At 56.0% G+C, this 27,963-nt stretch overlaps 1 protein-coding gene across 4 annotated transcripts in view; it reads left to right on the top strand.

Annotated features, from left to right (window-relative positions):
- PACS1 (phosphofurin acidic cluster sorting protein 1) overlaps positions 1 to 26,543 on the top strand; it is a 69,565-nt gene extending 43,022 nt beyond the window's left edge. For 3 of the 4 annotated variants that reach the window (XM_053278602.1, XM_053278604.1, XM_053278605.1), the window contains exons 7-24: positions 462 to 542; positions 2,580 to 2,639; positions 3,239 to 3,399; positions 5,565 to 5,658; positions 6,778 to 6,858; positions 6,963 to 7,078; positions 10,003 to 10,141; positions 11,043 to 11,147; positions 12,233 to 12,339; positions 13,837 to 13,991; positions 14,486 to 14,596; positions 15,241 to 15,343; positions 16,645 to 16,687; positions 19,485 to 19,527; positions 20,124 to 20,259; positions 20,968 to 21,194; positions 22,045 to 22,164; positions 22,711 to 26,543. In XM_053278602.1, the coding sequence (XP_053134577.1) occupies positions 462 to 542; positions 2,580 to 2,639; positions 3,239 to 3,399; positions 5,565 to 5,658; positions 6,778 to 6,858; positions 6,963 to 7,078; positions 10,003 to 10,141; positions 11,043 to 11,147; positions 12,233 to 12,339; positions 13,837 to 13,991; positions 14,486 to 14,596; positions 15,241 to 15,343; positions 16,645 to 16,687; positions 19,485 to 19,527; positions 20,124 to 20,259; positions 20,968 to 21,194; positions 22,045 to 22,164; positions 22,711 to 22,823 (1,995 nt within the window). In that variant the 3' untranslated portion in view covers positions 22,824 to 26,543. The remainder of the gene's footprint in view (positions 1 to 461; positions 543 to 2,579; positions 2,640 to 3,238; positions 3,400 to 5,564; positions 5,659 to 6,777; positions 6,859 to 6,962; positions 7,079 to 10,002; positions 10,142 to 11,042; positions 11,148 to 12,232; positions 12,340 to 13,836; positions 13,992 to 14,485; positions 14,597 to 15,240; positions 15,344 to 16,644; positions 16,688 to 19,484; positions 19,528 to 20,123; positions 20,260 to 20,967; positions 21,195 to 22,044; positions 22,165 to 22,710) is intronic. The other variant, XM_053278603.1, reaches the window with a different exon arrangement.
- The last annotated feature ends 1,420 nt before the right edge of the window (positions 26,544 to 27,963 follow it).

The raw sequence follows: 27,963 nt of genomic DNA, 5'->3' as shown, positions 1-27,963 counted from the left end.
ATCATGGTGATAATGATGACATATGTTGTTACGAGGCAGCTAACCAAATTTTTGTAATAATGATTATTATGCCTCCTAACAAATTGTTCTCTGGCCGGCTTCCATCACGACAACAATAAAAACATCCAGTTGAAACACATAAGACGAAACAAACAAATTACAGGATAAAAGAGAAAACGCAGTGAATGCAAGGGACTCAAATGCAGAGGCTCCCTGCGTAGGTTTTGCCAGTGTCGACCATCGCAGACTAGTCGGAGATCTGGTCCGGCCGCTGAGTGAAAGAAGACCGGTAGCACTACACAGCCCATTAAGAGTCCGAGCCCAATGTCGGATTGGGTCTCTCTGGCTGTTGCCTGCGAGAGAGCTGAGATTGTGCCTGCCTCTGGAGAGTCCTCTGAATGGCTTGCGTCCTGGGTGACGCTTTTGTTCTAAAGTGCTTGCTCCTGCCCTTCTCTCTGTAGGATTTGTTTTATGAAGAGGAGGACCTTAGGAAGGTGAAAAAAACTAGAAGGAAACTGACCTCGGCTTCTGCCATCACTCGGGTGAGTAGCATTACAAGCAGGTTTGTCCCGTGAGGAGTTTCAGCCCCGTTTCCACTTTGCTTCCTCCTCTCTTCCACCCTGTATGTTTCACTTTGGTAATTCAGAGAGTCCAGGCATAGGTGAGGTCCACTGTGTGACGATGGCCCCTTGAGAAAGAGGAGGCAGCTCATCAGCTGCGGAGAAGAGCAAGCCCCCCTTTTCTGACGGCGGGCAGCTCTGTTTCTGCCGTGTGCCAGAGGTTAAACGGCTCCTGTTTGGTGCCTTTGGCTGTCTCAGTATATTGGGAGCCTTGCTTGTTCGTCTTCCAAGCTGTCACTTAGCCTTCCCTACGTGGGTGGCTATAATCAGGCTGGCTGGGATGCCAAGATGCAGACTCTGCCAGCAGGACTTGGGACTTCTGGTGATGCTCAGCCCAGACATCTGTGAGCCTTTCGAGCCGGGCTTAATGCGGGCCGTGGATCAGCTCTGAGCCTCGTAAAACCCTGGCCAGGAGCATTCTTTTGAGGAGGGCTGCTTGGAGTAGAAGCTGGAGGGGGGTGGCTCTGGCCCTCACACTGCCAACAAGGTCCCATGGTAAGAACCAGCAGTCGGTGCAGTTAGGTGATTTTGGAGCCTGGACCTAAAGGCCTTTGGAGCCGCCGCACCCCCCCCCCGCCCGCTGCAAGTTAAGTGTCATCCACCGACACACACGGGATTTTTAACACGTGAGTTCTTGAGGGCATAAAGAGCAACTGAACTCACAAGAATGTAAGAATATAAGACTATATACCACCCTGAGCCATTTTTGGATGGGTGGTATAGAAATCGAATAAATTAAATTTAAATTAAATTAAAATATAAAGCAAATATGCATGAGCAGAAACATTTTGACACACAACATAACATATTCCCACCCCATATATTTCTTTCCCCTTTCCCCCCTCTGCCTCTAAAGCAGAGGTCATGCTCAGGTGCTCAATGCAGGTCACAGTGATGCTCAGCCAGGCCCCCCCCCCCCCCGGGCGCAGTGTGGGCTGGTGGCATGGCAACCGTCTCACCTGGGGCAGACGAAAGAGGATTTGGGGGCCCCCAAGTGTGGAGGACCTGGACTTCAGCCCAGAAGTCCGGGGGTAAGAGCCCCTCTGAGGCCAAGTGGTGGTCCTGCGAGACTCTGATCTCGCTCTGGGACATCCAGTTGTCTGTCCTTTTTGTGAAGCCCTAGCTTCTCTGTGGAAGACTCGAAAGGCAGTGTGAATGCCTTTGCGGAGGACCAGTTTCCCGGCCCAAGCCCTAAGAAAGCACCCCGTGACCCGCAGGGCTGCATTTGAGGAGAGGGAGGGGGCATCTGTGCCAAGCCCTGGAACTGTTTCAGCAGCTGGTCTGACCAAGTCCCGTAGGCGGCATGCTCCGAGCTGCTCGTTCTCGGCACCCGACACGGGCTAGCTGGAGAAGAGTGCCTGAGAGTACACGGGGAAAGCTATTAGCACACCACCAAGCTCCCACACCTCTGTGGGGAGAGGCAGCGTTTCCGGGCAGCCTCACTCCCTCGCCTGGCTTTCTCCTCAATGGAGCGCCTGTACCGCCTCCTGCAGACGGGATGCATTGCTCCGTAATGCTTAACGGTGAAGACGAGGCTCTGGAGCCCTGACTTGTGGAGCTGCCTTCATGAAATATTCACACCTCTCCCGGCAGGGTTGCAAGCTAAGCAGGGCTGGGAGGGAGGGCTGGTGGGATGCGGAGTGGTTCTGCAGAGATGGGCATTCTGGGTGCTGCCCTGCTCGATCCTCCGTGGTTGGTGCCATCTCTGTGGGCTCACGGCGCACGTCACGGTGTTCTGGAAGATCTGCTGCCGTGAGGCGCTCTGAGGGTGCAGGCTGGGAGGAGAGGTTGTCGGGAGAGTTTTGTGCTCCGTGTGGCTACCGTCGGCCTAGGAGAGCCTCTGGCCCTCTCAGCATTGGCATTGGCCCTGCTGCTGCGCCGAGAGGGCCCTGCTGGTGTCTCTGCTCGTCGCTTGGTGGATTGCCTTCTTAACGAGTAAATGGTCCCTCTTTTTCACAGCAGCCAAATATTAAGCAGAAGTTTGTGGCTTTGCTGAAGAGGTTCAAAGTCTCGGATGAGGTAGGTGCCGCTGTCTTGTAGGCCTGCAACTCTCCCCCCCGCCCCCACGCTGTGATTCCCTTGAAACCCTGGCTAACAAAGGGGTGACATATGCACATAGGCAATCTAGCTGGCCGTGTGTGTGTGATCTTGCATGTGGATTTATGTGGGAGTCGCAGGATTATTGGCACTTTCGGTGGGCTGGGCTGGGACAACTGGAGGGACCTTGCTTCTGTCCCCTCGGGTTGGTAGCGGGGCCACTTCCCCCTCTGGCCCAGAGCTTGGCGATCGGATGGGGCAGGGCTGGCTGCGGACTAGGATGTCATGCCTCGCTCGCTGTTCTCTGTGTGGGGAGGAAGCCCAGAAGAGGTGGTGTTTCCTGTCCGTGATACAGAAGAAAAGAGACAAGCTGCTGCTCATGGTTTCCAAGTGAAACGGTTTGGAAATGAGGTCACCGCGATCTCCTCATGGCAAACTGGAGCCTGTTCCAAACCCCCCTCGGTTCGAAGCACCTGAACGAGAAGTTGCTTGTGTAAGAAGCGGAGGAGGCCGGCCCCCCTGTGGATGATGGGAAGCCGTGTGACCTTGAGGCCGCTGACTGCCGAGCCTTTCCCAAACAGGTCGGCTTTGGGCTGGAGCATGTGTCCCGGGAGCAGATTCGGGAGGTTGAGGAGGACCTGGACGAGCTCTACGACAGCCTGGAGATGTACAACCCCAGCGACAGCGGCCCTGAGATGGAGGACACGGAGAGCATCCTCAGCACGCCAAAGCCAAAGCTCAAGTAAGTGGAGGGAGGGAGGCTGGGCTGGGCTGGCCCCAGGAGGTGGGAGTGGAGAGCCAGAATTCCTGGGCGACACATTCAGCCATCTGCTGGGCTGCTCTTGTTCTACCAAACTCCTTCCTCTGCGAGGGAACCTTGAGGCCCTGGTGACTGTGCTAAGGCACTGTTGGGAACAGAGGAAGCTGCCCCATATGGAGTCAGACCCTTGGCCCATCGAGCTCAGGGTTGTCTACACGGACTGGCAGCAGCTCTCCAAGGTTTCAGGCAGGAGGTCTGTCCCAGCCCTGCCTGGAGATCTTGCCAAGGGCTGAAGCGAGGACCTTCTGCGTGCAAAGCAGATGCTCGACCCCTGAGCTGTGGCCTCTTCCAAAGCGGCTGCCATGTTCGTGACTGGGGTGGGTGGTGTCTACAGCACCAAATGGGTCGCCACGAGGCAGCTACCAGGCTGGCAGCATCCATTAGGGGAGCATTTGTCCCAGTGGCCAGGCCTTGGAGAGTGGCACCCAGCTGCCTGTGGCGGGAGTCCGTCAGCCCCTGCCTTGCCAACCCGTCTCCCAGGTCTTTGGGGAAAGAGGTGCTCTTCCTTCTCTTTGCTTCTTGAGGACCCTTTTTTTAAATGGCAGAGTGTCTCTGGACCTTAGCTTGAGTCTCTTTTTTTAAAAAAATATTTAACAATCCATCTCCTGCAGTATTTGGGTGACTGCATGGAATCCGCAAAGCCTGTGCGTGTGGCTGGGAAAAGGAAAAGGAAAGTTTGCACGTCATGGGAAACCATCTTCCTCTGGGCTCCCTTCCAGGGAAGAATCTTCTCTTCCAGCATCGTTGCCAACCCACCCAGCTCTCTGGCCGGCCCCTCTTGTTTCCTTGAGCCCTTTCTGGCTGCAGAGGAAAGAGAGCAGCTTGCTCCTTCCGAAATGGGGTCTGGCATTTCTCCCCCCTCCCTGCTCTCATGGAATAATCTTAGTGGTTAGCTCTTAAACAGAAGTGCAGTTGTGACTGGATTGTGTTACAGCCCTGGCAGCTGTGCCAAGAGGAATCCTCCCGACGGCAGCCTGCATGGCTTGCCCATAAGCCTTTCTGGTGCCTGTTTATCCTACCCACATAATTGAAGCCCGGCAACTCTCCCAACCCCCCCGAGCTTGATGTGGTGAAATGGGTGTTGGATACGTCTGCTGAAGGCCGGTCAGGCTCCCACAACAGAAGGTGTTTCTCTGGGAAACCCATACTGGACCAAAGAAGGGCAAGGTGGCATCGTCACAGACCAGATGGGTGGTCAAGACTATGTTATCCTGCCAACTAGCCAAAAAAGAGATGCCTTCCCCTATCAGAGGACATTCTCAGCGGCCTTTGATAGGGCTGTCCCACTTGATGTTATTTGCCAGGCCGCTACTTGGACATCTCCTCACTCCTTTATTCCACCTGATGCCCTTGATGTCTGCTCTAGAAGGGATGTGGCCTTTGGCTTGGCCGTCCTACAGTTGCTCTTCGCATGACTCCCACCTCCTGCTAAGATTTTCACTGGGTGCAGCTTGCTGTGCGCCCAATCGTGTAAAGCACAGAGACCCTGTCGAAGAACGTCAGGTAACTTGGGTTCTTCTAGGGGTCATCTGAGCTCTTGCATGCCCACGCAACCTCCCCTCTCTAGTTCCCTAGGTCCTATGGACCACAGGAAGGGGAGGGGCTACCACCTATCTAAGAGAGAAACTAGCCTGGACAGTTCCGACGAGGTCTCTGCACAGGCGCAAAGCCCAATCGTGTAAGAGCATAGATGAGCACTAGAAGAACCCAAGTTACAGGTAAGCAACCTGCCATTTCCCTTGGACCAGGGAGTGTTTTATCTGCCGCCTCAGGAAGGAGGAGGACTCGGCAACAGACACAGGAGTTTGGTTTTTCTTTTAACTGATGACAGCTGAATGGAGAGTTCAAACAGGTTGTTCCCTGCCACCATCGCACTACCCAGTGTCAAATTCCAGCCTTTCAAAGGGAGGAGCAGAACATTGATCTTCTATGGAAGAAAGCCATGGCGAAGGGCTTTGATCCCAACTTTGATCCCAACTCCTTCCTTTCTTTCTCCCTCGCCCATTATTTGCCTTTTGACGTTCTCCCCATCCACTGTCCTCCCCTCCCACCTCCCTCCCTAATTTCACTGCTCTCTTCCTTTCCAGGCCTTTCTTTGAGGGGATGTCCCAGTCCAGCTCCCAGACTGAAATCGGCAGCCTTAACAGCAAAGGGAGCCTCGGGAAAGATGCCACCAGCCCAGTAAGTCACAAGAGGAACCCGAATTGTCCCGCCGTATCGGCTGCCGTGAAGGAAACCCAGCTGGCTTGGTCCAGGAGGCATTGCAGTATTCGGTGTCAGTGTGGGGATTAGATTGGGGAGAGCCATTGTTGGGGGCCAGTAGCTGGCTATACAGTAGCCCCGTCTCAAGTGGATAGAACCAGCCCGCCTGCCAGGCATGGATAATACTTATCTGTCGGCTTGCTGTTTGCAGAGCAAGGATAAACCCTTATCTGCCTCAGCCGCATGTGCTTGTATGCACCTGTATTCCTGTTTGTCTAAGGGGTGAAGTGTGCAGAGGGTTGAGGTTTGCCTGGGTGTAACAGCGGCATGAGGTGATGACGCAGTTGTGTGATGCAGTGTTGGGGCCCCCTGGGATGTTGATTGCCTGTGGGGAAGTGGGACCAAGGACCCTAATATGGAACTTACACACAAGGGCTGAGAATGTATTGGGGTCAGCCATAGTTGCTGCTTTTTTGTGTGTGTGATTCATTGTTGAACAGCTTGCAAGCATACCTGAAGTGTCTGTTCGCAAAGACTACCTAATATGAACGTCCTCATACTCCAGGGACACCAAGTGCTTTATAATTAGTAGTCTTGGGCTGATTCATCTGTTCTTCCAGTGGTGCCACCCAAACTGGTTCCACCTACTCAGGGCTCCAGCCACTTCAGAGATGTTTGGGTCTGCTGCTTTAAATTGGTTGCCTGGGGTAAGGGAAATGAGGGATCTGGCTAACGGGTCTGGTGATGTTACTTGTGATTGGCTGTACTGTGAAAAGTGCAGACAAGGATTAGCAGAAAACAGAAGTTGGAGAATTGGCTTCTGCCAGCACTGGAGAGTCTGCTAAAGACTAGTGCCTTGCCCAGCTGTATAACCTTGAGGGCTAGAAACCTGCTTGGGTTTTCTGGAGATCTGTGGGATGCTTTCCTTCCTCTGCCAGGGGCCCAGTGCTGTCATTCACAGTGCGGCCAGGCAGTTGAAGGATCTTGATTTCCGACCTGCCTCAAACAACGATTGCAAATGTGCCCATTCATAGTCCCAGCTTGCCTTGCTCCCTCGCTGTGCTGCCCTTTCTCACCACAGCTTGCTCTTTGTTCCAGATGGAAGCATCCATGGGGGACAAAATGAAACCCCCCCGGAGTAAAAACACAGATGACAGCATCAATGAATCAGACACGCTGGTGAGTGCACCTTGGTATTTCTGGGAACTGGCAAAAGACATTTGCTGTGAGTTGTTTTATCACCGAGCTGAGTTCTGAATGCGCCTCTTTGTCCCTTCCTCTAGGAATGGAATGAGCAGGATTCCTTTGCAGACTCCACCACTACCTTAGTCATTCCAGAAAAAGTCAAGACGCCGATGAAGACCAGCAAGGGAGAGCTTCAGAGCATGGCATCGCCTAGGTAGTGCTCGGCAGGTTCTGCTCACTTAGTGACATCCCACCCCTCCCAAAACGGTTGGAAGTGGCCAATAGTCTGAATACAAAACAGATCAGCTGCCAAGCACTGAACACCCAGTGAGCTATATCACATCTTAATGGCGTGTCTTAGCAGACACGAAAATTCCCTCGGCAACTATGCTGGTACAAGGGATACTGCGGAGGGACCCCTTTCCTCCTTCAGACAACTGAGCCACATGTCCTCTTGTCCCGGGCCTACATCAGAAGCTGCTGGAATCTTGCCTAAAAAGAGGAGATTTCACGGGAGTCAGCAGCCCATGAGGAACTGGCTCCTGAGAGCTCCCTGGCCCTGCCACTTGGCCCCAAGTTAGCCTGAGTGAAACAGATAGAGAGGGAGATTCCCTGCTCCTAGCATCTCTAGATTGCAGCCGTACGGGACAAAGAGAGAGGCAGGGATACGACCAGATGGAGAGGAGCAAGTGTGGATCCAGCACACTTGGGTTGGATGGATGGTTGGTTAAATTTCTATACCGCCTGTCATTAAAACATTCTCAAGTCAGTTCACGCAAGACTTAAAACAAGACTACAAAAATGACACAATTAAAATAGCTAGAATATAAAAATGCAGATCTGAGTTAAAAAAACAAGAACAATATAACCATAGAAGATACAAAGCAGCAGCAATAGGAATGATCATATATTGCCTGGGTAAAAAGCCAAGATTTCACATGCTTTCTAAAAACTGTGATGGAGACTGAGGAGCGGATGGCCACCAGGTCAGCATTCCAGAGTCTGGGAGCAATTACTGAGAAGGCCCCGTCCTGCATGCACGACAGCCAAGCCACCCTCATTGTCAGCACATGAAACAGAGGGCCACCCCCCCCCCCGCAAAGGATCAAAGCCACTCCAAAGCAGCATCTCCGATTTCTATACTCAGGAAGCGGTCCAGAAGGATACCATGGATATCGATGGTATTGAATGCCGCTGAGAGGTCCAACAGAACGCACTCCCACTGTCTAGCTCCCCTCATAGGTTGTCCACTAGAGCTACCAAGGCAGTTTCAGGATGCTGCTATATCCAGCATCATCCAAGACCCTCTGTAGCTGGGATGCAGTCACATGTTCTAGCACCTTGCCCAGAAAGGGAGGGTTAGAGACAGGTCTATAGTTATTCAGGTTGGAGGGAGCAAGGGGCTACGCTGAAGGCTTCCTGGAAGAGAAGGGGCTGGGAGGAAGGCCTCAGAAGATGACATCAGCTGTCCCCGTTGTAGAAATAAGGGCGGGCAGCAAGGACAGATGAGCAGAGTCCAAGGGCTGGGGCCATTTGGGGTGGGCAAGGTCATGGGCTGGTGTGTGCTTTCCGAGTGAGTCCTGCCCAACTCCTGCCACGACTTGCCCTTCCCCTGCATGTGGTGTCTAAGGGAGTCGCCTTCACGGAGATGTGACACACACGCCGGCACTCGGGCGTAGCTACAATTGAGCGAAAGAGTTCAAAGAACACGGGGCCCCCATCTCCTGAAGGCCCTCCAGCTCCACCCCTCCCTATTTTCTTCATTATCTCCCTCACTCTGGGGACCGCCAGAGAGAGGAATGAACACGGGTCCCCTCTTCCCTAGGTACGCCCCTGCCGGCACTCCTTTTTAGACAGTCACCGCTGAGGCTGCCTTCCTTCCTTCCTTCCTTCCTTCCTTCCGCTTCCTCCGAGCTCGGACTGCCTCTCCTAAGTTGGCTCATTCCGGGCCCTTGTAATCTGCTCTCTTTGCTCTTCCCAGCCCAAATGTGCCACAGCTGCTGCTTCCCCCCCCCCCGGGGAGGCCACAGAGGACTCTGCATCTGACCTGCGCTCGCCTTGCCTTTCCCGGGCCCTGCTGCGTCTCCCTTTGCCAAGCAGATGCTGAGCGGGAGACGTGCTCAGTGGCACCATATGTTCTTTGCTCGGCTCCTCTGGCGGCTACCTTGCTCCCCCCCCCCCCGCTCAGTGACCCGCTTCGTTCCCGAAAGCAGCGCCTGTTCAGAGTGGGCCGCGGGGCCTTCTCCCGGAGTCTCCACCTTTGCTTAATGTCTCAGGCAGCAGCAGAAGGTTGGCCGTGCCTTCAGGCTCCCTCAGCTGCAGCCGCGTTCCGGGAAGTGTCACTGGCTAGGGGGTTTTCTTGCAGCAGCCGGCTCCAGACCAGACAGCGCCTTCTTGCCTTCTCCGTCGAGCTCTTTCCCTACCTGCCAGCATCACCGATTCCCCCCCAAGAGCGGCTTTGTTGCCAGTCACAACGTAGAGAGAAAGCCAAGGGCTGCTTGTGGCATTTGGCTTGCTCACTCGTCACCCCCAGTCCCAATGCTGGGCCTAGAAAGCCCAGATCCTGTCACTGGAATGAATTATGTGAATGAAGTTCTCGCCGCCTTTTCCGTGGTTTCCGAGAGTTGGCTCTTAAAGAACTGTTTTGCCAGGGCTGGAGCGGTAGAAGGCGAGGTGGGCAGGAGGCGAAGGGAACGGGAGCTTATCGCTTGCAGATGGAATCTATACGGTCTGGGGGCCAGAGCAGGGCATCAGAGCCCCACTTGCTGATGAAAGGCCCGACCAAACTCCTCCATTCGCCAGACTGTGTCACTATCTTGGGGAGGTGGGTTTGTTTTCCCGGAAGTAACGCGGGCTAGAAACATGGGCGGTGTGTTTTAATATCCGCGGCAGCTGTCAGATGCTAAGCGCGCATGAGCTTGGGCATGGATCATTTGTCTGGGCTTAGCAGGGCTAGGGAAAGTCCCAAGGCTCTGTTGGCGGACTAACACCTACCTCCATCACAAGTCCAGGAGTGAAAAGCAGCCCTCTTCCTCCCACGCCCCAGCTATGGCACGGCTTTCATGTCTCTCCCGTGTGTGGTCAGTCACTCGGGAGCACTTGGGGGCCTTCACACCGTCTCTCCTCTGCTTGTAACAGCAAAATGGACAGTGCCACCCACACCCCCCGGCAGAAGCGCAGCACCCCGCTCAAAGAGCGCCAGTTCTCCAAGCCCCTCAGTGAAAGGACGAACAGTTCGGACAGTGAACGGTCACCAGACCTAGGCCACAGTACACAGGTAAGCACCCCGGGAGCTTACAGCCATGTGGCTTCCGCTTCCTCTGTTTTGGTTCAGCAGGGGTGGGAGGGCCACCTTGCACAGCCACTTGGAAAATGGCAACTGCTGGGGAGACTCCCCTCAAAGGGAAGCTAGCTCTGGGAAGTCTTCTGGGAGCCGTGAGGTATTTCTGTTCCGCTGTGTGTGTGCAGCACTGAACAGACCCAGGATGTGCCATCTTATTTCTGTGTTGCGTTTTTATATGGCTTTTCTGCCTTGACCAAGGCATCTAAATATTAAAAAGAAACGAATAGCAGAAGATCTACCAAGTATTCTTTTAGTACTTGTAACATCTGAATTAGTATGTTGTCTTTGGAATGGAATGGAGTAGATTTGACTTGAGTGTTCATCCTTTTTGCTTCCAGACTTAAGGATGCCATGACCATAGAAATGTGTGTGGGGAAAGTGGGGGAGAGGGCGTGAAGATGGGAGTCAAGTGACAGGTCAAAGCAGGGAGGCTTCTCCAGAGATGAGTGGAAGCCCCACCCCCGGCTCGGAAACTTGTCCCAAGGCCTCCTTCCGTTTCCGAGCCCTTTCAAGACACCTCCATTGGCGTTTGAGTTTGCTTTCCCTGCTTTCCCCCCATGGCACTGAACCGACTATTGCAGACATGAGGAAGGCACCTTGGACTGCCCTGATTAGAACGCCTTGCAATAGGGAAGAGCAGGGTAGGAGCCGATGAGGACCTTGTGCATTGCAGACCTTCTGCCTGTTGAAGGCAAGGAACAGGGGCATGTCGTGCTCTCTTGGCGCTGGCCTCGTTGCTCGCTATTGAAGCTGGAAGGGTGCTTGGCCCAGTGTCTGGATTCCGAGTCCTGTTGGGCGAGCCATGCTTCAACAGTCTTGCAACTTGCCCCGCCAGATTCCTCGCAAGATCGTCTACGACCAGCTGAACCAGATCCTCGTGTCCGACGCCGCTCTGCCAGAAAACATCATCCTTGTGAACGCGGTTGACTGGCAAGGCCAGGTAAGGAAGCGAGCGGCCATGGTCGCTCTCTCCCGTCCGCCACACCACCCCTGTCATGGCCCCAAATTCTCGTTAGTGTGCCGTGTCCACGACACCTTGCAGAGTAACGCACATAGGACAGGCCCCTGTCCCCAGGAGCTTAGTCTAAATCGTGACAGTACTGCGACATTAGGTGAGGCTGTTGGCTTCTGGCTAGTCCAGAGACACCGTTTTCCCCCCAGCCCTGAAAGTCGGATTCTGCACATCCGGCCTGAGCAGAATCAGTGGGATTTATTACGCACACTCTGTAAGCCTGGTCTGATGTATTAGATGCAGACACTGTTTTGCGCGAGCAAGCAGAAGGAATCCATCTGGTCTGTGCCATCGGAGCCGAGCTAGGTGGAAAATGAGGCTCTAGAGAGGGAGGCACTTGTGTGTGTGCGGCTGCAGGAGGAACAGAGCTGTGAAAAGACATCCCTTGGCCAGGCTGCTGAAATTCTTCCCACTCCCATTCCAGTGTCTGTGCCTTTAGTGAGGTGAGAAGCCATTGGTCTTCCAAACAGATAAAGAAGCATGTTTCCAAGCCTGACGGATGCCTCTGGGTTCTACGAGGTTCGACCTGTAGTCACCGAATGTTTCTGGTGATAGGCCAAAGAGCCCAGGAGTGCTAGAAAGACTGAGAGGGTGCCTCGGCTGATCACCCAGGCTGAGGTTTCTGTTTCAAACGAACCCGATTTCATGGGAGCCTGTGCCTCGGAATGACTGGAGCAGGGTCCTCACAGAGGCAGATCGTCTCGAAATGACTGCGGCAGAATGCAGTGCCTTTGGATGCTGCGTGTCCATGGTGGTCCTGCTGCACCCTGGCTGCGCGTCCCTCTCTCGCCCGCTGGGCCTGGCACGCGTGGAGGCCGGGGCTCAGATTTCCGTCACCTCCGTTGTCACTGTGGCATGTTGAAGCTTGTATCCAAGGTGCTTAAAGGTGCTCGGTTACCAGCCTTTTGTCTGAGGGCATATCTCCTGTGATTGCCAGTCGGGGAAGAGGGGTGTTGGGTGGCAGCCACCGATACGGCTTCCACTGCGGGCTGACTGCCTTGTTTCCCTTCCAGTATGTAGCCGATCTCCTTCAGGATCAGAAGAAGCCGGTGGTTTGCACGTGCTCCACCATTGAAGTGCAAGCCGTCCTCTCTGCCATCCTCACCCGGATCCAGCGATAGTGAGTGCACCAGCTTTCCACCAGCATCTCCATTGTCCATATTGTCACCAGCCCTTAGGAAAGCAAGCCAGGGTCCCGTTGCCTTCGTTCTGAGCACCGTGACTCATTCTTCCCTTCAGCATGGCCCACCCCAACCCAGCCTGCTTCAGCTTTCCACCCCGGCCAGTCTTGACTGCACTTGAGTCACTGAATCATCCGTTGAGTGGCTTCCGCGAAGGACACTTATCTGGGCAAGAGAGGGCAGTTTTTCTGTCTGCACATGAGCCCTCAAAGGCACCGCGCTCTCTCCCTAAGGCGGGCAAGCAGGAGGGCTGTACCTCTCCCTTCAGCACAAGGGCTGGCTTATCCCACAGGTGGGAAGCAACGTAGTCGGACGGTGAAGGCCACCCACCTTCCCAAGAGAAAACGGGAGCTGGGATCCGGAGCGAAGCTTCTACGTTGGGCTCTTGCTTCGTCTGCCTACAGGGCCTCTTTCCTGTAGACACTGCAGAGGGTCGCAGCATTGTGTGGCCGGGCTCCTTAAGAGTTTGCAAGCTTGCCTGGTCCCATCAGCGCAGAAGTGCGGCCTTCCCTGCTTCCAGTCATGTGTCCGGAAACGGCAAAGTTCAAGGCATCCGCATGGGATTTCCGCATCTTTTTCTCCCCCAGTGCTTGGGTGCCCCCTAGCGGGTGCTGCTCATTCTCGAAGGCCTGCTTGTTTTGTTCTACGGGGAAGGAGGTTGCCGCCGTTCAAGAAGGGATTTTTCTCCCCCTCACACCCCTGAATCCTTTATCTTGTTCCTTCAGATGCAGGGACGTTGGGAAAGCTTTCTTGGGGCATTCTCGACATCCCCGCTCCTCTTCATGCATCACAAGCAAGTGGGAATTCCCCTGTGTGGAGGGGAGTCAGGGTGCCCCTTTGGCTTGTGCGTGCTTGGGCTGTGCACATCGTCGCTCCTGAGCGATGTTCTCCGGCCAGCATCTGCTCTTCCCGCTTTACGATGGTAGTGGGAGCTCACCTGATACACGAAGCAGCCCTTCATTGAGTTTGAGTGGCTTGCTTGCATGAAGCGATGAGCGAATGGTCTCCGCACGCCCCACACCGTAGCGTTGTGGAAGCCGAGTGGAGGAGGGTTTGGCCGCTGCCTGGGGGAGGCTTCTGAAAGTCAGCGCAGGGTAGAAGTAAAAGGAAGGCCTCCCCGGAGAGAACTGGATGTGCTCAAATGCAGACAATCAGCGCCTGTTAAGGCCTGCAGTTCTGTGGTCCGTCATTTGCATCTGGAATAAGGGGGAAAAGCTTTGCTGCTCTTGAAGGAGGGAAGGCACCACTGCCCTGCACGCCTTCGCTTGTCGGGGTGTGTGTGTGTGTGTTTTGCTTTCGGCCCCAGATCCAACATCGCCATGTAAACCCTTGCCCAGCTCCCAGTCTTCGTCCCTGAGCACTGGTGCTCCTGCTTGGCACTCTCGGCGCCTGGCACGCAGCTGCCCTGACGGCCCTGCTTTCTTTCCCTCTCTCAGCTGCAACTGTAACTCGTCCATGCCGCGTCCGGTGAAGGTGGTGTCCGTGGGGGGCCAGAGCTACCTCAGCGCCATCTTGAGGTTTTTTGTGAAGCAGCTGGCCAACAAGACCTCCGACTGGCTGAGCTACATGCGGTTCCTCATCATCCCACTAGGTAACTGGGCCTGTCTCAGGGGCTTCCTCGGGTGCTCGGTGAGTTGAGAACCCTCTGTGCCAGTTGCCAGAAAGCCGCCAGGGACATTCCACTGAGCAGAATGAGTGCGAGCCGCGCGGCCTTCCCCAACCCAAACAATTCACCCCTTTACTCTTGCTGAAGAGAAAAACTCAACGTCCTGTTTCTGGCTTATGGCAAGCTGTGGTGCCTCTGGAGGAGGAGAACCTCCCGGCCAAGAGCACAGATGGTGAGGGGAAGCTCCTCTTGGTCACAGTGAGAGCAAGAAACAAACCGTGTGCCGCAGTCCCAAACTCATTTGCTTGGCAATAATTTCCTTCATAGGAAAAGAAATAGAGCCGATCAGTGGCTTGGGAAAAGATGGCTCTTTGGCGCCAAGGGGTATGTTGCCATGCCGGACACCTGTCTTGGTGCTGGACTGATCGAGCTTTCCAGGGGGAATCATAGACAGCCCTTGCTTGCTTTTCCTCCACCAGGCTCTCATCCTGTAGCCAAGTACATGGGCTCCGTGGACAGCAGATACAGCAGTACGTTCCTGGACACCACCTGGAGAGAACTCTTCAGCAAGTCCGAGGCTCCTGTGACTGGTAAGAAGGCGTGGTCAGTATGCAGCGGATGGCCAAAGCGCTTCTCCTCCTAAAGCCGTCTTGCCACAGGAGGGATTTTGCTTGTGTCTGTATGCTTTGCGGGGGGTTGGGGGTGTAAATTAGAGGCAACCTTAGCTGGGGCTCCCAACTCTCAAAGCAAGTGTGGACGTACAAAAGTCCTTGGTGGGTGTGGCCTTCTCCCAGACTCCTGGCTGGCTAGGCGACAAGGAGACAGTGTCGCAGCTGATATTCAGAAAGAGGTTGCCATGGACCTGGACAGAACCTGCAGGCCTTGGCCCGAGAGCCTGTTCCCCTTGGGGCCCAAGAGCTGATCCTCCAGCGGAGTCGAGGCTGGGGACTGCCATGAACTGTGCAGCAATGAACAGGGTTGTGATCTAGAAGTGAGGTTCCTGGGGAACGCTTGGTGGCCCTTGGCATTGATCGAGACGGGGTTCCCGATACCATCCATGTGTCCAGTTCTGCTCTCTGTGTGTGTGTCTTTGCCACAGTGGCACCCTTTTAGCCTCCCTGCCGATCCGGATGCCTCAGTTGGCTCTGAGAGCGAGCAGTGGGTAGCCTTTCCCCTCTCGCAGCCAGTGCCCCTTTCCAGCCTGACTCTTCCTTTGGCTTCCGCTCTCCTCCAGAATCCCTCGATGTGGTTGGGCGCATCATGCAATATGTGAGTGGCGCCAACGTGACCCACCACCTGCCTGTGGCCGAGGCCATGCTGACCTGCAAACACAAATTGTGAGTACTTTCTCTCATCATGCAGCGTTGATTTGGAGGCTCGCACACAAAAAACCTAAATAGAGCTGGGCAAGCTAGCAGTGTTTGTATGTATACTGGTCAATGACCATAATAAAGATTTGATGATGATGATGATTGGTGATATATTAAAGCTTAACCCAGGCATGCTGTAGTAGATAGGCCTTGGGCCTGATCCAGCAGGGCTGGCCTTAGGTTCTTATGCCTTTACAATCTTGATCACATTCATCTACAAATCAGCCTTGTGAGTCAAGTCGCTACGGGATGTGCATGAACCGACTCTCTTGAAAATCCCTGGTGTGGGGCGGCAGCATACCTCCTTGCCACCCTGGTCAGCATCAGACCAGAAGTGCCTAGTTCGGCGGTCCGCAAAAGGATGGCTGGTCTAAAGTCCCTGGCAAAAACTTAACTCATGTACGGTGGTGTATTAGCAGACCTAGTTGTTGTGAGCCCAGTTCTGGCTCTTTGACAAACCCACAGAAGCTCCGATTGGTTTTGAAATCGTAGGTTTTCTGGGTTTTGTCAGTGACTCGCGGCCAGTTTATACAACGTTTTTCCCTGGGCTGTACTGTTTCAGTGGGCATGTGGTGGGGGTTGAGGGTGTTGGTGTCTGAATCCTTCCCCACGGAAAAACTTCCTGCAGTTGGGAAAATAGCAGAGGAGCAAGCAGCTGAGGCTGAACCCATCTCCAAGCATGGCAGTACTCTCTCTGTAGCCCAAAATGGGTACCGACCAGGGGGAAGTTGACTGCTCAGGTTTGCTGTTTGTATTTAAAAATGGGGCTTTCATTGTTGGTCTTTAAAAATGGGGGCTTTAGCTTCAACTGTTAGAGTACTCGCACAGTAGGACTGCTTGTATAGGCAGACACAGCCATGACTTGAGCCAGTGCAAAGACCTGTACACAGGCTGACCCGAGCTGTGTGATGGTGCACAGGTGCGAACTCTTGTGAGTCTCACAGGCCAAGTTGCGTACTCTCCGTGCAGGCTGCAGCAGCAGATGTTTGGTCTTCAGCACAAAATGAGGGGTCTGTGCTATTAATGTGGTACTTGGCCCTGAAAGGTTAATCACGATGGCGTAGCCAGTTGTTCCGTGGGGTTGTACCAAGTGGTGGGCTTGACTCTCCAGGTGTTCTGGGGTTTCTATCTAGTTGTGTGTAGGTAGGACGTTGCACCTTTTAAGTCATTTTTCAGACCCACAAGGTGGGAAGGTCTTGTCCTCTCCCCTTCTTGGTTCTTTTCTTTTCCGCCCCTTGGATTTTAATGGCTGCTTCCTTTGCCCACAGCCAAGATGAAGATTCTTACCAGAAGTTCATCCCTTTCATTGGGGTAAGAACATCTCACTTTCTTAGACATTTCATCAAAGTAACTACCAGCAACACAGTGGAAAAATAATCAATCGATCTATCTATATATATATGAAATAATTCTCCTAGACATATCCGTGGCTAATCCCCTGCGTGGCAGCTCTCACGTGAGCACCTGCCTGGGAGATAGCGATGGGGAGACAATGGTGGTGGCAGCCGGTCGGCCGGAGGATGGTGGCAGCAGGCCTGGCCTGGAGGAGGAAGCCGCTACCAGGAGTGGGTGGGAGGAGGTGGCAGTCGGGCTTTCTGGCTGGCCTGACAGCCAGCCGGGACCCACGAGGTGGGGGTGAGAAGCAAGTGGGGTGGGGAGGAAGCAGGCCAGCCAGCCCACCAGAAAGCACAGGGCGGGTGAGAAGCAGGTGGTGATGGGGAAAGTGGCCGGTCAGCCAGAAAGCAGACACTCAGCCCAGCTAGTTAGTCCATAAGTAACCGTATATTAGAGTTTTAAGAATTCAAAGCCTAGGTTCTTGTCAAGATAGTGTCGATGCTACAATAAATGTAGTATTCCTTTTATCTAGATTTTAACTGTCTGCTTTTGGAATAAGCATGTGTGAATTTCTCTGGCTGTATCAACAAGAATCTCTTTCCCAGGTGTGACAGCCTTCCCCGCACATTTGGATCACTTGGTAGCTGTGATGTTCTATCTCCACAATGGTTCTTGCTTAAAATCTCTTTCCCGCCCCCCACCCCGGGGCTCTGAGGTGTCCCGGACAGATGCTTGGTGCCCAGAGGAAACGTGTCTGTCCAGAGGCAGGCATGTTACTTTTGCTGGGTGCCTCTCTCTATTTCAGCAGCAGTTGCATTGGGGAGGGAATGCGGCGCTTGAGTCATTCCACGGCAAATTCACCTCCTTAGCTAACTGACAGCATTTGCTGTGGCAACTCGTCTTATGTGCAAGGCAATTAGCTGGCATTTAGCAAAACCTGGCTGCCCCCCCCCATGCCCCCCACTTGCTGATGCTGAACGTTGGTTGTGGCAACATTTCAGATGCGACGACGTCATTTTTAGCTTGTGCTAAATTTGTCATTCGGGATTGCGGACGTTTGATTATGAACTTGGCAGTAAGCCTGTCTGGATCCTGGCTGAGGGGTGGTGAAGTCATCAGCAATGGAAAGCAGACATTTTGCGTCGATGCTCGTACCGCTGTGTCTTCTGTAATGTCATTTGGCACCGTGCAGATGGAAAGGCCGGGAAGCCACCGCAGCCATGGTTTACTCAGTACAAATCGAATGCTGAATCGTGGGTAATGCAGCCATGGTTCATATAGACTTGCTGCAGCCATGGTTTCACCTTCCACCAGTCCTAAGGCTCGTGTTCAGCTATGATGCTTAAAGGGACCAAGCCACGCATAAGGGTTCCATTTGCGTAAGGTCACATGTTGTATGTGCACCCTTCCTCCGGGCAATTGAGGGGTGGGGACAGGGACAGACAGGGGTGTAGGCACAGCCGGAACCAGATGTAGCCGTTCTGCAGCGCATCCCTCCTTTGCTCCCACAGCTTGTCTGTGCCCCTGTAACGTTCAGGTAGCCTACAAGACCCCACATACAAGGTGTGAGGGGGGCGTGGAGGGCAGGTGAAGAGAAGGCTCTGCTGTATCTTCTCGTGGGTGATCCTCCAGCCTAATCCGATGATGGTCTTGGAGAGAGAACAGGAGGAACACGTGGTTCCACCCAAACAGCTTGCAGGGAAACGGCTCCCTTGCCTGCATCTTCAAGGACACAGTCTTGTTTTCTGCAGGCTGTGCCGTTGAAAATCCGGGGAAGGTGCCGGAGGTTTGTGCTCTCACAGCTCTGCCGCTGGCTGTGCTCTCCTGTTGTTCCCATCCTGCCCGCCCTCCACGCTGTCCAAGGAAGACCCTTGCAAAGCCCAGGCTCCCCTTTCTGCTCTGGCCGACCCAGCTTCTGCCTGGTGGTTGCCAGGTCCTTCCAAGCCCCGCTCTAGAGTCAGTGGGCTGCTTTTGCAGAGGCGTTTTCGTGGGGCAGGAAGGAAGCTCCTGCTCTCTGCTAGCTCACCAGGAGGGAGACAAGCGGGATTCTGACCACTGGGGGACACTCTTTCCCCGCCAAGGAGATCAGCGTGCCTAGCAGCAAAGGCCATACTTACCACAGGGAGGAGCAGGAAACAAAGGTGTGTGCCCTTCTTGACAGAATAGCAGAGGCCGCTTGAGAGTTGAAGTACTGGGTTTTCCCCACTGCGTTGATCCTCAGCGGATCAACGATGGTCTTCATCCCCCTGCAGAATCACTGCCGGCTTCTGGGTCAGCTTCAGCAGCACTGAGGCCGGAATGAGGCAGGGGGTGGGGGCTGGGATGGGAAATGCAGCCCTGCTTCCTTGCCCCGAGCGCGTCGGCAGGCTCGTTCTCCCGGGGGCTGTGGAGAACCCCGGGACCGGCCTGGCTCCATGTGTGCTCCTGTGATCGCACCCCACTAATGTGGAATTTGTAGAGCCGCTAAGCCGTTGCTGCTAGAGCCAGGGCTGCAAGTGGCCACCCTCGGATCCTGGCCGGAAGCCTACGGTGGGGAGCCCAGGGTGTCTGTGGACAGTTGCTGGAGCCTGCCGGGCTCCTCGTCCTTCGGACAAGCCTGGCTAGGAAGTTTTGCAGCCCTTAGTCAGCAGAGGCCTGAGCTTGTCTTCCATGGCTGTGAGACCAAGTGGCCTGCTCGGAGGTCTCCGTTTTGACCAGCAGTCAAATGATCGGCCACGTTTTTCAATTTGGGAACGGCTTTGCCTTTCTTGTCTTGTGCTTTCCCCCCCTGCAGGTGGTTAAAGTGGGCCTCATTGAAGATTCTCCTGCCGCTACAGGTAGGACACCCGACACTTCCCTCCTCATGCCACTTAGGGCAAAGGCCGGTTATCCTGGGAACTCTGTGTCCTTTTCACGTGGACTCGGGTTACCATGGAATGGAGCCATTTGCTCGGCTAGCACTGATCAGGAAGTGGTTAGTCCAGCCTTGAGCGAGAGGAACAGCCTCTGCTTTTGAAATACGCTGGAGCGGCAAGCTAGAATGGTTCCCCAGCTGTAAGAGGGGCTGGAAAGTGTGAAGCGACGAGGGTGGATGCCTCCACTACTCTGTGCCCTCCGGTGCTGGGGGCATACAGGCATTGATCTTGCCCCTCTCCCAGTCGATCTGTGGGTCGAGGCACCATCCTGAGGGAGTCGATGAGGGAGTCCTGAGATGCAGCCCACACGTCGGTCCGGGCGAGTGACGGGCCCTTCCGTTTGGAGAACCGAATGCAGGGATCCCGAAGAGAGCCCTTGGCCACTGGAGAAATTCCCTGCTACTCAGGCTGAAGGGCATGGGGTGGGGGGACATCCCCAGGACTCCCACCTAGCAGGGCGTTAGCCATGGCGTGTTGCCTGCTGGCGAGCAGAGCCTCATGCCCGCGTTCCTTTGCAGGGGAGGGAGACGACGCTCCTGTCATCAGCCTCACGGTCCCCTCCACCTCGCCCCCTTCTTCTTCTGGCCTGGCCAGGGACGCCACCGCCACCCCTCCGTCGTCCCCCTCGATGACGAGCGGACTGGCTGTCATGGGGTAAGTCTGGGTGTGGAGGCTGCTGCTCCAAGTGCCACGAGGCCGGTGGGGCCGCATTGGGCTGGCCAGGAGAGTGCCGTGGGTGTGGGGCACCGCGATGCCACCAGCTAGCAGACTGAAGTGTGCCGAGGGGCCTCTTTAAGGAGTGACGCTTGTTCCTGGGCGACCTGCAAGCAGACCCCCTCCGTTCTTCCAGCAGATGCTCCCGCCACCCTTCTCCTGCCCACTGGCCAGCCTCTCTGCCCTCCGCATCCCACAAGCTGTTTCGGGCACGAGGGGAGGGGCAGAAGGCGGGTCTGGGGCAGCAAGGGCCTGGCGGCCTTTCCCAAGGGCAAAGAGCGCTGAGCTGCTTGCAGCCTGCCTGGCGGGCAGGTTTGCGTTGCCTGGGAGCATCCAGTCCAGTGGAAAACGCCGTGTGTGTTTTTCCGGGCCAAGGGGCCCTTGTGCACTGCTCAGAGATTTCGGAGTCTGCTGAAATGGGCCTTCCCTCCTGTGATGCCTTCATCTTTTGGCTTCAGGAGGGTCTGATCTGCTGTGGGCATGGCGGGGGCGGGGGGCAGCTAGAGAGCCCCATTCCTCCGTTTTGTGTGTTTCTGTCCCTCTTGCTGAGTGTCCGCTGGGGTCCCCTTTCCCCGGAGGGGCAGTGAGTGGTGTGGGATACCGAGCTTGCCCAACCGTCCCTTTTCCTCCCCTCTCTCCGGGTCTCAGGTCCCCCAACAGCCCTTACGGTGACGTCATTGGGCTGCAGGTGGATTACTGGCTCGCTCAGCCCACGGACAAGCGGAAGGAAGGGGAGAAGAGGGACGCCAGCTCCAAGAACACCCTCAAGAGCGTCTTCCGCTCAGTGCAGGTGTCCCGGCTCCCCAACAGCGGGGAAGCCCAGCTTTCCGGAACCATGGCCATGACGGTTGTCACCAAAGAGAAGAATAAGAAAGGTGAGTGGGCGGGGGCGGGGGCTCCTGCATGTTTCCTCTGGGGCTGGGGGAAGTCCACATTCCTGGGATATTTGGCAGAAGTGGGAAGAAATGGTGGTGGGTGGGGAGGTCTGTCGATGGCTACTAGCCTGGTGGCTGTGGGCCACCTCCAGCCTCCGAGTAGGATGCCTCCGGGTACCCGTTGCCGGGGAGCAACAGCAGGAGAGAGGGCGGGCCCCCAGCAGTGTCCACTCTCCTTCATTTCATCTGTGTGCGGAAAGAGTTTTCTTCTGGGCAGCAGTATCAAGGCACTGTGTGCACACCTGCATTTCAAGTGGGGCCTTCCTAATTTGACCTGAGCGGGATCTAAAATTAACGGAGCAGACATCAAAAAACTTTTGAGCGCCCGCACGTGCACACGCCTTAGAGGGACCACTGGCCCTCAGCGCCTGCCTGTGGGCTCCTCAGCGGCATCTGGTGGGCCACGGTGAGAAGCAGGATGCTGGACTCGATCGGCCTTCTTGGGCCTGACCCAGCAGGGCTGTCCGTAGGTTCTTAAGTTGGGTTTGAAGAGAAACCAGTCTCGGTCTTGGTTTCCTGCTTTGGACTCGGGCCGCTCCCTTTGAGCCTTGGTGTGGTAGCCAAGGGCGGAGCTGGCCAGGCGAATGCAGGACGCCGAGCTGTACTGGGCTGCCTCTTCCCTGCTGGGCCAGGGGTCTGTGCGTGGCCGCAGCCAAGGTGCCAGGGGGGCAGCCGCAGAGGCTGGGGGCTGGTTGCTCTTCCCGCTGGGTTCCTAGACAGACCAGCGAGCTGATGCTGGTGATCTGCAAGAGGGAGGCAGCTGGCTCACGGGGTCCTTTGTGCTTCCTAGTTCCCACCATATTCCTGAGCAAGAGACCCAAAGACCGAGAGGTGGACTCCAAGAGCCAAATGATCGACGGCATCAGCCGGCTCATCTGCTCGGCCAAGCAGCAGCAAACCATGCTGAAAGGTAACGGAGACCTGCTCCTGGGCGGGGCTTTGGGGCGAGGGGGCGGGGCCGGGGCCGGAGAGCCAGAACACCCCCAGCCAGGGCAGGGCGATGCTTCGAAAGAGCCTCCCGCTGCCAGGGGTGTGCCGAAACGGAGAGGGGGCCTGGCCTTCAGGCTTGCCGTCTCCCGGAGTGCTCGAGAAGGAATGCCGCTGGGCAGGAGGCACAGAGCTCGCGAGGCCAAGCCGCTGGCCGGGAAGAGCTTGGGTTGTGTGAGGGGGCAGGATGGCGGTGTGCGCGACACACACGGCTTGTGGACTGTCAGCCGGCCTTCAAATCCACCTGCCACATAGTTGAAGCTAGGCGGTTGGGATCCTTGACGCCCTTGACGTTAGCTAGGAATGGAGTGGCCATCAGGGATCTTGGCCAGCATGCTTGGCGGTTTGCTTGAGACCTTTGAGGGCAGCTTCCAGTCTCTGTCGGCACTTCCAAGCTCGCGGCATTCATGGTCTCGCTGCAGGACGGCTTCCGAAGTGACGAGTCGCCTTGTGTTCTTCTCCCCGCTAGTTTCCATCGACGGCGTGGAGTGGAGCGACATCAAGTTTTTCCAGCTCGCCGCCCAGTGGCCAACCCACGTGAAGCACTTCCCTGTCGGACTCTTTGGCTCGAAGCCCGCCTGATGGGGACCGTGCGGCGGCCCCTCCTGCGTCCTCATTGCTCTGCAGCCAAACCATCCGCCAGACCGGAGCTGTCCTGTGGTAACGTCATCCGTGTCGCGTCACTGTGTGTTGCTCTGGCCTCGCCAGGGAGGGACCCGGCTCTGTGGCCGAGAGAGAGGCTCCATCTCTGCCTGCAGCCCACGAGCTGCCCGCCCGCCGCTTTCTCTTGTTTGCTGCCACGTCGTCTTGTGGGTGTCCAGCCGCCATCTCTGCGTCTTGGGGCCGAGGCCCGCCGCGGGGGGTTCCACTGGTCTCCCGCCCGGAACTGGCACCCCTGTGCCTTCCGGAAGGACACTTCTGAGAACTTGAGGGCCTGCAAAAACCTGCCGCTGGGAAGCCTCGTCCCTGTGCTGCGTCCGCGCTTTGCTGAGCCAACCAAGAGCGGAGCGCGCTCTTTGCCGACGGTGTGCGCTTGTGCTCGCTCCGTGTCTCTGTCCTCCATTTCAGACTTGGCCTTTCCGACAAGCACAAAGTGGGGAAGCCCACAGGTGGCTGTTTGGCTCGTCAGGCAACCCCGCGGGGCTCCCTCCGAGCCCGGCCTCTGCCCCCTCCTGGTGTCACTCTCCCTGAGTCATCATTCCCGCCAGGCGCCTCTGTGGGTCTTCCCTTCCTCCCCACCGGTCACCATCCAGTGGTTCACCCCCAGCACTTTTCCCTTGGGGTCCAGAGCCTGGCTCCCTGTGGGTCTTTCCAGCATGATTGCACGGAGGCGTGTCTGCAGCGGAGAGGTCAGACCCCACTTGCATGTGAGGCCCGGCCAGGTGGCCGGTGGTTCCAGGCAGCGGGCTGACATCCGGCGCGCCGTGTTTGCTGTGCCTGGCGGCAGAGCGGAAAGGGACGTCAGCCCAGCCACGTCCCGTGGAGCAGCGGCTGCCCTGTGTCCCTCCAGTTCTCCGCACTCTTGAGCCCATCTCCTTGGCATTCCTGCGGCGGTCCCAGCAGCCGCCGCCACCACCCTGCCTTTCCCGGGTTGCTTTTCCGAAGCGGCCTCCGCCCTCTCCCCGGATCTCCGGTGTGCCATAGCAGAGATCGCAGCCCTTGCCAACCGCCCCTCCAGCTCAGCCGCTGCTCGGACCGGAGCCGTCGCCCCCTCCCGTGCCTGCTGGGAGGCTGGCCGTCAGGGCTGGCTTTAGGGCTGACCAGTGGGGCAGCGATCCCACACGCCTTCACCAGTCATGCTCCCGGGATCTCTTGGAGGGAGGTGAGCTGGAGAGGGCCTGTCCCTGCGTGAGAAGACACAGGTCTCTCCCTGGCAGGGCGTTTGCGCATGCTCGATATGATCTCTCCCCCAAACGCCTTCCCTTCCCACTGCCTCTCCTTATCACGCTGGGCTCCTGTGGTGTCGGGGGGGGGGGGACGGACACAGAGGCTGGTATTCCAGGGGGACAGGCGGGTCTCTCTTCCACCCCCCACCGGCCCCTTCTCACCTGGCAGGCTTTTGCCAGCAGAAGCCAAGTGCTTGCCCAGATCCTCCCTGTTTCTAACCTGCTCCACTCCCGTCGTCGTCGTCCTTCTAGGCACCCCGGCGTCAGCCCCGTTGGCTGGCCGAGAAGATCCCTAGGCCCCAGCGCCTCCACAGGTGCCGTCTAAAAGTGATGCCGACATTCTGTAACGCACCCTGGAGGCACTTTCTGGATTCCTGGACGGCGGACCGGCAGAGCTCCTTGATCCTGGCCGATCAAGGACCTCTAGGGCCCCGCCCTTGGGGGTGGAAGCTGGGGCTCTGTGGCGCGACTTTGCCAGTCGGGATCTGCTCCCGAGCCCGCAAAGTGGCCTTGCTCTTGTCTGCCTTTCAGGGGAGGCATCGGTGATGGAGGAGGCCTCGGCATGCTGGGCCTCCTTGCGTCTGGCATCAGATCCCCGTCTCAGTCGGAAACGCCGCCTGTCTGGATGAGACGGCCGGCGGGAGGGAGTCCATTCTCCAGTTTCGTGGACCCCGGGGGTTTGCGGGCAGCTGCTGCCTCGGCATGAAGGGAGTGTGTGTGTGTGTCTGTCTCGGGTTCTCTCGAGCAGGGGGGCCTGTAAAGAAGCACAACCCGGAAGGCTCTTCCCCGCCTGCTTGGCTGGAATGCTGCCTCTCTGTCTCCCAGTTGTCTCCAGCTGCTTCCGAGGGCGGCGGCTGTGAGAGAGAAAAGGCCACTGTGTGGAGGGCACGGACTGGGCGCTGCAAGGCCCCTTGCCGGGACGGGGGCCTTCCCCTTGGAGCCAGCCCCCCGGTTCGGCACCCAGGCTGAGCTGCTGCAATCCAACCCCACCACCAGCACCAGCAGTCACGTGCCCATTCCTGGCTCGTGGGCAGGCTCGCCAGCTCGGGCACGTCTGCGTCCAGTGCAGGCGTCCGGCGGGGAGGCTTGGTGCGGATGGGGTTGGTCAGTGACCTCTCGCCTCTGCCTCGACTGGGCGGGAGTCTTTGCCTCTTCCTCTGGCTTTGGGCCAGTCGGAAAGAGACGGAGAGACGTGTCTGGGGCGGGGGGGGGGAGCCCTGGCAGAAGCCTGGACCGTCTGGAGCTGCAGTCCAGGCCTCTGCAGAAGTGGCCACGAGCCGCCTCCTCCAGCCCGATGGGGGCAGTGTTGCCACTGCCTCCCGCGTGTCTGCTGCGTTGCGTTGGCCACCGTGGCCTGGGCTTGTTTGGCGGTGAGGCCACTTGCCAGTCTTCAGGGCTGGCCAGCTGGCTTCTTTTCTCCCTCCTCCTCCCCCTCCTCTAAAACGTCCTGCAGGGTCTCCTGCCTTTCCCACTGCTTTCCCTCCAAACTCCCAAGGGACAGTGGGCAGAGGGTCCTTCCCCAAAGCAGCTGCGTGGAGGACCCAGAGTCTGCAGCTGCTGAATGGGTGCCGAGTGTGTCGTCCTCGGATCCCAGCCGGTTGGCATCGTCTTCCCCCGCCCCTGTATCTTTCCTCCGCGCTCCGCCCCAGACCCTGACACCCAACCTCGCCCCCTCCCCACCACATCCCGCAGACAGAGAAGCCCCCAGCTAGCTTTCCTTTGGGGAAGAGGAGGCAGGCCCAGTTCCTAGGGAGGACTCCTGTGCCCGGAAGCGAGTGCGCAAGGGAGGCCACTGGGGGGGTGTGCAGAGGTGGTGAGGGCCAGCTCCTGCCTGCGCTTGGGCCACCCGGACCATCTTCAGGCCCCTAGCCGGCCACCTGAGAAATCCCACCAAAGAGCCCATGGACTGATCCTCCTGGGGGAGGGAGAGCCAGGGCGGGAGAAGCCGGGCTCCAGAGAGCTCCCCGGGGTTGGGGTCCACGGCTTCCACCCAGCCAGGCACACCTTGCCTCTGGCCTAATTTCTCGTGTCTTTTGACTGTTACAGTGAGTGGGTCCCGCTGGGGCCCCCGTTGTGTGTCCTGTTCTGCCGTGTGGATTTTGCACATTCTGGAACTTCCTTTAATTCAGATGATCTGGATTTCTCTGTGCTCTTCTGTGTCTCCGCCACTGTACAGAGATATGAGTTTTGTATATATATATACTGTAATCTCATGGTTATTTTTTTGTAAGCGTGTTAAGTCTCTTTGCTTTGGATTGCAGGTCCCAACCTCCCAAGCGGTTCACGTTCAGAATCTCTGTTTGGGTTGGATTTGGGGGGCCTTGTTGGTATTTGACACATTTTATTCTTGGGGTCTGTTGTGTCCCCCCCTCCCCATTTTGGAGTTTTTCATTAAATAAACTGTTTTTTTTCTTAATGCTTCCCATTCTTGAGCTTGCTCACTTGGTAACTTGATTTCTTCCTCCAAGCCCCTCGGACACGGTCCACGTGGAGAGAGTGGCTATAGTTGGCCATAGAGTGGCTATAGTTGGCCAAGAGTGGGGGGAAGTGGGGAGCTGCTGGCCAAGACCCACTGCTGCCTCCCTCCACCTAAAAGCAGAGAATAAAGGGGCAGGTCTTAATAGCAGGCATAAATGCAGAACTGCGGGCTGCATAGGAACATGAGGTTTGCCCAGGACACAGATAAAAATAACCATGTACTGGAGCTCTGAGCTCCTCGGAAGAAGAGCGGGGTATCAATGTTAAATAAATAAATAATAAATAGATAAATAAATAAATAAATAATCCCTGCCCAGGCTTTGGGCCGCTGTGTGATTGACGAGGGCCAGCTCTGTGTTGTGCAGGAAAAGGCACCCTCAGTGTAGGAGATGGAACTGTCTTGTTTTAAAAGCACTCTTGGCTATTACTGCCACGTGAGGATTCAGGATTACTTCCAAACTGCAAACCGGATGCTTCAGAGGAGAGTGCAGCCCTGACCACAGCAGGCTGCAATCGATCTGAAGATCACCAACAATGCCTCCCACTTGTCGGAATTACACTTCAGTGTGTTTGCAGTTACGTTGTTCAAAGCTGATCCCAGATCTCTGTTCGCCACTTGCACTCTTTCACTGGGACAGAAGCCTGGTGGGGTGGCGGAGAGCTGGGTCTCATCGGCATAGTGAAGAAATCCCAGCCCAAATCTCCCCATAGCCTCCCCCAGTGATTTCAGACGGACTTGGAGAGAGAGAGAGACGAGATGGAGCCTTGCACTATCTCGGTTGAAGAGCTACTTTGCTTATGGTCCTAGTCCCCTCTCCTGTTTAGTTGGTACACACTTAACATTTGTGGGATTGTACTTTGGTGGGGCAGTTGTCCAGCTGGCAACAGATGGGATGCCCCTTCACTCTCTCTCCCCTCGACCCAGGAGACCTAGACTTCTGCCTTCACTAAGGCCCGAATCTTCTTTCAAAGAAGATTTATTGACACATGTCTGTAACTCAGAAGGGACTGCAATAAAGATGATGATTGCATCCATAATAAAACAGGGCTTATGCCAGCCGTACACAACTCTCAAACAGCAATAAAACCAGTGTCAAGCTTCATTCTTCAGGCTGTTACCTGATTGTTTATCTTGGTCAATGAATGGGCTATGTTCTACAGCCCCATTCTATGCAGGTTGACTCAGGAATTAAGTCCTACTGTTTGTTGAGCGGTTTAACTCCCAGATGCTGTTGTTGCAAACTTAATTAAATCTGCAGAAAAGTTGTATATGAATAAATGCTGCTGAAGAAGGTGGCAGGGAAGGGGTGGAAACTTGAAGTGCAGGATGCATCTATTCCAACAAGAAAAAATTAGCA

Source organism: Hemicordylus capensis, chromosome 14 (genome assembly GCF_027244095.1).
Source record: "Hemicordylus capensis ecotype Gifberg chromosome 14, rHemCap1.1.pri, whole genome shotgun sequence".
In the NCBI taxonomy this organism is placed as follows: Eukaryota; Metazoa; Chordata; class Lepidosauria; order Squamata; family Cordylidae; genus Hemicordylus; species Hemicordylus capensis.
Note: the sequence above shows the minus strand (reverse complement) of the source record. Positions and strands in the feature narration are given on the sequence as shown.